Genomic DNA, 8582 nt, shown 5'->3' on the forward strand with positions numbered 1-8582 from the left:
TTCACTTGGAGCGCGGCCAGCAGAGCCGAACAAGGCCAGGGTTTCAGTGCTGTACCCTTTCAACCTGCTCACGAGGAGTGCTCTGGGCTCGCCTTTGCATTCTTCAGGGGGTTAAAAAAGGCAAGTGCTTTTTTATTCATCTCACCCCCTAAAATGAGCAGAGTATCATTTTATAGTGATCTGTTAAAAAAGGAAGGTTGGCTGTATCCCTTGAAGTCAACCGCACTGGTGCCGGTAACAGAAAGATTTAAATCAGGAAAGGGTGCCGCCTTTCTAAAAGCTTGATTTTACGCAGCACTGAACCCCTTTGCTCCCTGAGGACTCTGGGGCTGACTAATTCTGTGCACCTGCAAACTCTGTGATCTCAAAAACCTGAGCAGGAAACAGCAACAACACTTGCAGAGGGAAAGAAATAAGATGGAAAAGGGAAAGAGCTGCCTTCTAGCTGTCATTTCCCACATCTGTGCTGAGCTGAACGCAGTGTCACCTCTGCGGCATCAAACTTCATAAACTTTATTATTAGAGAAAACACAGGTTTGCATCAAAGCGGTCATAAAAAAACACAACCAAACAAAAACTCGTGACACAGGGAATTCAACACACAGACATCACGCATATCCATGGGGACGGCCATCCCCAAACACTACTGCATCTCTTCCTCCCTCTGGGCCCTGTACTCCTTCATGCTCTTCTGCAAACAAAAGCAAAGGACAAATGTTAACAGCATAAATGAGTGACTCACACACCACAGTGCCACCACCCTGGCCTGTGCTGTGACTTCTCTGCCCAGTGCCTGGGAAGGCTGAGGGACCTGAGAAGCCCTGACAGAGCTCCAGGTACTTTCAGAAGTGACTGAGCTTTACAGTCACCCCGAGGAAGCTAGGCACTGGCAGAAAATATCTGAAAAAACTATCAAATTTTTCATGTCAAAAGTGCCTACAACATGGGTCTCAGCCCATTCCTGTCCCCTCGGAGACCAAGAGACAGAAAAGGCCCTTGAGCTCTTCAGTCAATAGTCTCACCTCAAAGGTGTTGAGCACGTGTTGGCAAACACCCATCAAGTCGTTCAGCCCCTTCCGGAATGGCTCAACAGCAGGAAGGGCCCCTTCAGGGAAGAGGATGCGTTAGTGAAATGGGAGGTGAATTCCAAAGGGTTGGTAGCCGCCTCCCTCGCTGCTCTGAGGCAGCGTGGCTGTTGCCACCGTGCCCAAGGGCAGGCCCCGTGATGGGGAGAGGCTCTTACACCAGGTATGTGCCCACACGCTTCCCTCCTGCCAGCCCACCACCAGCAGCCTGGGAGCTGAGCCCAGTGTGACGGTCCAGGCGATGGGGCAGGAACCGCAGACACTTACCCTGCAGTTAGTCCCATGGGGAAGGGGTGCCCTTGGCAAGCTGAACAGCCTGAGCACTAATTAATCTTTGGGAAATGCAAGAGTCAGCAAGCACAAACTAGATACTCGCTTCCAGGAAGTGGCTTCTACATATCTGATTCTCAAAAGATCAGCCCCGTGAGGAAGGAATGAAATAGCACCGTCCCTCTAGGCAGCAGACAAAGCTGGGGAGCAGGGCCTGGATGGAGGGCGGTGGACTGAGCTGAAGGGGCTGCGGTGCTGGGAGGAGCGAGTGACTGCAAGAGGCTCAGAGCTGTCAGTGCTATTTATTACCAGGGAACAAAGTCCTCTTTGGGAGGCAAGTCAAAAGACAGCCCAGACTGATGACGCTTTTCAAAAGAGCTTCAGGTCATAGCCTGATGGCCAAAGCTGCAAGACAGCTGAGAAGGAGAAGCAGAAACAAATTATCTCATTGCAGCTATATATGTCAGCACACTTTGTCTTTGCTTTCCATTCCCTGTGCTAATTTAGGGGCAGATGGAGCACCCATCACCTCTGACAGTGAGTAGCACATCTACTATATCTACAGTTCGGTGCCTGCTGCCAGTCAAACCAGATACCTGGGACCAGGGAAGGCTGTGGGCTCCTCGGTTGGGAACCCGGCAGTTGGGAAACAGAAGGACTGTAGCGTAATGGCTCAGGGCAGCCTCTCCGGTTCAGCAACAGGCACAGTCGCTGCAGGTGGGTAGCAGAGAAGACTCATGGTGGAAACCTGACATAAGCAGGGGGAACTCCACAAAAGAAGGGCGCTGGACACAAAGGAAACGTGCGTACCCATACCTCTGGTCTGGATCCGGAAGTTGATCTTGCTTTCAGAGGGGTGTGTGATGCAGTAGCCACAGAACTCCACATCAGGGCTGCAGGAGGGGAGAGAGAAGAGGGCAGTGAAACCCAGGCCACAGCAAATCTCAGGGAAGTCAGAGGCTCAGGCAACCCCAGATCTGCTGGGGCTCAGGATATTTCTAAAATGACCAAAGATTTTATGGGAAGGATATGCTGAAGGGAAACTCCCTGTGTAACCTTATTCACACACCCTCACCTACCTCTGAGCTGCAGCTGGAGCTCTGCAGGGGAAGGACATGGCTGGCACGATCATAGGCTGCATCCTGGCACCACCAGCGGTCCGCTGGCAGGCCTGCAGAGTTCAAAGAGGGGGTCCTGGATGCTTGGAAACCTCACTGTACACAAAACTCTTGCAGATCTGCCGGGCAAAAGAGGCTGACGGGTCTAAGGCATTGCAAGGATTTACTGAGATGGTTTGCAGGCTGCACGACACCTGCCTTCATAAGCTGAGGTGGTTGTAGAACATTTGTGCACCCAGCAGAAAGAACAGCCCCTTGCAAGAAGCCTGCTGTTTTACTTGTTGCGCTGGTTTATCAGAGGAATTCACATGACATTTGCAACTGTCATTTGAGATGATGCATTGAACTTCCTGCTGTAATTCTTCTGAGGCTTACCGGTAGATCCTCACAAACCCTCTGTGCTGCCCAGCTCAATAAAATCGGGCAATGAGGGTGAACCTATTTGTACATTTTGATGGGGGCAGCGGGATAATTAATTCCCAGCATCAATTCCTGCACCTCCATGCAAGCATGAAAGATGATCAATTTGCTTAATACTGGCTGTTCCTACCCTCTTTTCTGACAGCGCTTGTCCCAGAGGGAGACACAGATACTGCCTGACCACGTGTACTTACATGGAGCTGTGCATCATTTTACCCAGGGCCAAATAAGACATTCAGAAGTCTTTCACATGTCAGACATTAAGTTTCCTCCACAACTAACCATCAAAGAGCAGTGAGGGCTGGCCGTTCCCTAAGGGATGGGGAGCTAGGAGCCATGAATAGTAGGACAGCCGACAGGGCAGAGGCCTCACTAGCTAGCCCTGTCCCACAGCACCCAAGCGAGAGAGTAGGGTGGGCACAAAGGTGGTAGCCAGGCTCAGCCAAGGGTCCAGATCATCAGGCAGGTTTGTGTGGATGAAGGAGGTCCAAGATCAGGCCAAGAAGTCAATCTGCAGGTGAGTGTCACATCAGGTGAGTGTCACATCAGGTGAGGGTAATGAGGGTCAGACACTACCCACTGATCACCAAGACGGTGTGCAATGATGAGGAAGGGCTGAGGTCAGACCGGAAAGTCAGTCCCTGGGTGAATGGAGTCGACAGCCCAGTACAGGCTGAGCTGGAGACACAGCTCAGCAGGGACTGAAAGCCTTGAGCTGAGCTTAAAAGCGGGGCTCACAGCAGGGTGTAGGTGGAGGCCCCCCACGTGGCTGGTCAGGGCCCGTAAGGCCTATTAGCGCTCTCAGGGTCCTGACACTAATGGCACAAGGAAAAGTTAATCCTGTGAAGAGAGGTGGGGCGCTAGGCAAGGAGTCTTTGCCACCATGTCTGATATATAAAGACCCCATCAGGCGTGCACAGAGGTAGTTTCTGATCATTTGCCTTGTTCCAGCAACAACTGAGATGCAGGACAGTAAGGAGAAGGCCAGAGTAGGAGACAGAGTACCCTCAGTGATGCCAGGCATCACAGAGGCTCCACTTACTTCTTCATGACCATATATCGGAGGGAGTTGCCAAGTGTGTGGTCCTCATCATGCAACACAAACGTGACGCAGTTTCCATCTGTCCCGTTTGCCTGGACCTGCCACAAATGAGGAAAGAAGAGGTGCTGTAAGGCACTCTGAGGTAATGAACACCAGCTGTAGGGTGAAGAAAAACTATTGCGCTCAGCTTCAGAGTAACAGAGGGGGCTTGTAGGTCTGGCTGGTCCATCTCCATGGCTCACGTCTCGAGTGCTGCAGTGTGACCAAGAGTGCTTTTACAGTGGGGGAGGGAAAGGTGCAAAATTACAGACCTCAGAGAAACCTCTCCCCAGTTATCAAAGAGCCTGTGCATCCTTCCTCTTCACAGGAGAGAAGAGGAGCCCAAAGAAAGCTGGGGTTTCAGCAGCCATGGTGGAACGAGGCTGAAGTATCTGTTCAGGCTGGTGTGATCCCAGGTCCCACCACCAGCCCATGGCTAGACAGGAATGAAAGGGACGGGCAAAAACTCCCCAGGGAGGGGTACTGTCTGTCACCAGGGAAATCTTACACCAGCTCAAAAACAGAAGGAGCTGTAAGTCCAAATTCACATGCTGAGGGTGAGCCTGGAGAGCCCATCGGTGAGCCTCAGGCTGCTGAGCCCCACATGTAACGAACCCCACAATGCCGGCAGCCAGCCCCTAATCCTCCTGCTGCCTTTTGGCTCAGGCGCCCGAAAAGAGCTTTACCAGCTAACGCTTCCTGAGAAGACTGGTTTGGGATCCCCTCCAAAACCAACAAGCTGCCTAATTAATCGCTTAGCTGTCAGAGGGCTGCTGAGCCTCTGACCTTTCCCCAGGCTCAGCGTAGCCACCGTGGAGCCTGATGTGCCCAGACAGCCCCCAACCGCTTCCTCTCTCGGCAGCAGAGAGAGGTTTCAAGGTTAAGTGCGGAGCCAGCCTAAGACAAGCACTGATCTCTTCTCATCCTGCCCGTGGCCAAATCCTCAACCGCTCCAGAGATTTTATAACCCCTCACATTTTCCCTCTGGTAGCGATACCCTCCTAGCAGTCCCGTTCCTCCTTCTGCAGGTACAGCCACCATGGGGAATTGACTCAGCAGTTCCGAAGGGAAATGTGGACTGATTTCCCTGGAGGAAGAGATCACTCAGACCTGCAGCACAATTCAAGGCCTGGCTCCCCACACACCAGCTATCGCAGGGGGATAGGTGCAATGCAGCAACATCACACCGACAACAGTGATGTGGGACTCATAAGGTCTCCCCATCTCCCAGCATCTCGCAACCCACAACAAAAGCAGTAAGTCTTGCCGAGTGATTAAAATCAGTGAGTGGCAAAAACACCTTCCCTTGGTGTGGAAGGACAACGCATAAGTGACTTGCTACAGGTCACTCGGGCAGCCGGTGGCATGGAGGAAACACCCTGCCAGCTCTCCTGCTTGCTAGACCCAGCACCCTCTTCACAAACGTAGCTGCTGGCCACAGTCTCTCCTACCGCAAGGAAGTATTTCTTAAAATTATTAGCCCCAGTCCTACTCAAGAGCTTGTTTTTTCCAAAGACTACAGGCTCAAGCAAGAGCAGACTAACTCAGGAGGCACCCACATGCCAGGACAGGCTGCCTGGCCCCCGGTTTGCTCCCTGCATCCAGTCACAGCGTAAGAGGTGTGACCAGGTGCCAAAATCCTAAGTGTCCCCCTCCCTGCCACGAGACAGGTACAGGTATAGCTCTGTTCACTGAGACACTGACGCTCTTGCAATTTAGTCACACAGCCGGAGTTACACCTTAGCTCAGCTGTAGCTCTGCACACATGGGGGCAAGAGACGCTTTTCCAGACAGAGAGCAAATATTTACACCTGAGTTACAAATGTTGCATAAAAATTATTTGAAAAATAGGACAACTGGGAGTTTAACACACAGTGCTGAGAGTTGCACTGACTTCAGACCCCTTCACAAAGCTGAAGGAACATGTGGGCATGGGGAAGAAGGGACAGATGCACCCCTGGCATGGCAGCTGGGCCAACTTGTGGGGCTGCAGCAAGTGCCTCAGAGCAGCAACCCAACGAATTTAAGCTGTCCCTGCTCCTTCACACAGCATGAGTACCCAGGGCATTGATCTGGCAGATGAAAGCCAGAGCACGGCTCTTTCACACAGCCCTAAGGAACACACTGTGCTGAACCTGTCTGCTTCACAGGCTCAGCTTCTCTCTCCTCTTTCCTGTGGAGTGTCCTCGGATACAGTTCTCGATCTCCGCAGGACCACAAGCTTTGCTGCTTCTCATCAAGCCATTGGCCCAGCTAGTCAGGTATCTCACCTCTGGCCCAGACACTGTCCAAAGCTTCCAAGGAAAACCAACACGTTCCCCTGAAGGCCAGATTCCTCCCTGGTCCCTGCAGCAACGGGGTCTGTGCCCTGAGACAGAACGCTGAGATTTCTCAGGGTGTTTTTGAGTATCCTCTAAGAGGTGTCCCGGTATCATACTATTCATCACAAGAAAACTTGTTCTCCTTTGAGCCAACTTGTTTTAAAAAAAAAAAGCCCTGATACTCTGGAGCAGGAAATTCTGCTCATCTGGAGTTTTTCTTCATTGGTTACACACGAATTCACTGGTCTCTTTACCAAACTGTCCTTGTTCTTGTATTAAGGTAGGGGCAGATGGAAAAGCTGAGGAGATCTCGAGGCAGCTTTAGGATTGACCAAATTCATTCGAGCCCCTCAGAGACAACAGAGACAGAAAAGCCTGCACTTACCCCAAGACCATGCAGGGTAAAGCCTCCCAGCAAGGTCAGGATACGGCCCCTGTGACCTGGCCACCCATGCATTGGTCACTCCCCTCCTCTACCAGCTACGCAAGCCTAAGAGCTGCAATCTCGCATTGCCCAGACGCTCTCCTGCTTGGAGGGACTGTGATTTATGATGACGAATCATTTAATGTTGTATTTGGTGCCTAGGTAGTGCTGTGGTGGATACATTAGCACAGCGCTGAGATACATGGGATCAGCTACACATCAAGTGGGTGGGGAACAGTCCTACAGCTCACTGCAGTTTATGCATAACTTGTCTTTTATGTCAGAATATAGTCCTTTGCTGGGCTTCATGAGCCAGTATTGCTTTCTACACATCCTCCTGTTTTCTGTATGGTACTGCATTCCCCATGGAGGGATCTGCTAGTTTGTTGCCAAGGGCCTCTCTAGGAACTGCAGCTCTTCAAAGATCAATTTCATTCATCACATCAGACTTGCAGGATTAGGGCTGGGCTTCTTGCTACAACTGTGACTTTCAGCCTGCGGCCTGCACAACTGGCAACAAGAATACGGCTCTACAGAGCCTGAAAAAGGTAACTAGCAGAAGCCAGACTATTGCTAAGAGACTCTGGGGTCTGTTGTGCCATCAGGAAAAGTTTAGGGAGTGTAGATTGAGAGACTATGGAAAACCACTGTATTAAGCCTTCCCCAAAGGCAGCTTTTAAAATCAGGCAACTTACAAAGCCCCCTTGTTTCTCCTTATACGGCTGTCCTGGTGCTCAGCTTTCCCCATTTCCCACCGACAGACTGGCACACGGAGCACCTGATGAGCCTGGATCAGCTCTCCCTGTCATCCTGTCTTGGTGCAACTGCCAGCTTCACCCCTGTTTGCGTGAAGTGCAGTGCCATCTAGTGCCTTCTGCTGCCTGCAGTGGGTATCAGAGATGGAAAGAGGGTCCACAAACTCCTGCAGCAGGCACTGGAGATGGAAAAAAGGTCCATAAGCTCCTGCCATAGGGCTCAGCCACCTGAAACAGGGGAAGAGACGAGGGATGCTGCCAGGGCCTACAGCTAACAGGCAAAGCCATCCACAGCCTGATGTTTTCAACAATTCATCTTTAAAAAGCAAGCCTTGTTTTAGAAAATGCTAGTCCTAACTACTTTTAAGATAGGTTAGTCCTGACCTCTAGGTGCCTCTGTTCTCTGTAGGACCACATCAAACGCCTAAACTTCAAGAAATTCAACTGAACAGGTGGATTCCTCTCTGTCCCTCCTGTTTCAGGAAACACTGCTCCTCACTTCTTTCACTCACTTTCTTCAGTTTCTTCCTCCCTCAGCTGTTCACAGACGCTGTAACAGAGCAGCTGCTCCACACCAGGTGAAACCGAGCGGTTTGACGGCTGAAGAAGCCGGCTCGGCCCTCTGAGGGGTGACATCTGAGGAGGGTTTAGGCGGGGATAGGAGAGGAAAGGCTGTAACGGGCCGCAGCGCGGGGCCGGCCTGCAAAGCCACCGGGACGGGACGAAGCACCAGCCCGGGGATGCGGCCGCGGTGCCTTTCCCTTGGATCTATCCTCACTGCCGCGATTTATCCCGACGCCAACGCCGCACACACCCACGCTCCCCCCTCCTCAGTGGGCCCATGCTGAGGAGGCCCCACCGCTGAGCCAGGCCCGGGAGGAGCCGGGGAGGCCCCGGCTGCCGCTGCCAGGGGAGAGCAGCGCCTCAGGGCCGAGCAGGGCCGACCCCCGCCCCGTCCCCCTCAGCCGGGCGGCCGCGCTCCCTCACCGTCTCCAGCGCGGCCTTCCTCTCGCCATCCTCCGCCATGGCCGCCGGACTACAACTCCCGGGAGGCACCGCGCGGCGCGGACTACGGCTCCCGGCAGGCACCGCGGGGCACAGCCCCCAC

The 8582-nt window shown here is 52.7% G+C and overlaps 1 protein-coding gene across 2 annotated transcripts; it reads right to left on the reverse strand.

The window, feature by feature from the left end:
* Positions 1-490: 490 nt before the first annotated feature.
* On the reverse strand, positions 491-8541 carry LOC134520470 (DNA-directed RNA polymerases I and III subunit RPAC2-like). Of its 2 annotated transcripts, none has more exons than XM_063345862.1 (5): positions 8462-8541; positions 3936-4033; positions 2172-2248; positions 1023-1105; positions 491-691 (listed from the first exon to the last, which is right to left on the reverse strand). In XM_063345862.1, the coding sequence occupies exons 1-5, from the start codon at positions 8498-8500 to the stop codon at positions 644-646; spliced, it is 345 nt and encodes a 114-aa protein (XP_063201932.1). In that variant the 5' UTR covers positions 8501-8541; the 3' UTR covers positions 491-643. The 2 variants fall into 2 exon arrangements, with proteins under 2 accessions (XP_063201932.1, XP_063201933.1); XM_063345863.1 differs by lacking the exon at positions 8462-8541 and adding an exon at positions 1952-2066 and having other exon boundaries at positions 3936-3986.
* Positions 8542-8582: the final 41 nt, after the last annotated feature.

The sequence above is a fragment of the Chroicocephalus ridibundus genome, chromosome 9, assembly GCF_963924245.1.
Source record: "Chroicocephalus ridibundus chromosome 9, bChrRid1.1, whole genome shotgun sequence".
Classification (NCBI taxonomy): Eukaryota; Metazoa; Chordata; class Aves; order Charadriiformes; family Laridae; genus Chroicocephalus; species Chroicocephalus ridibundus.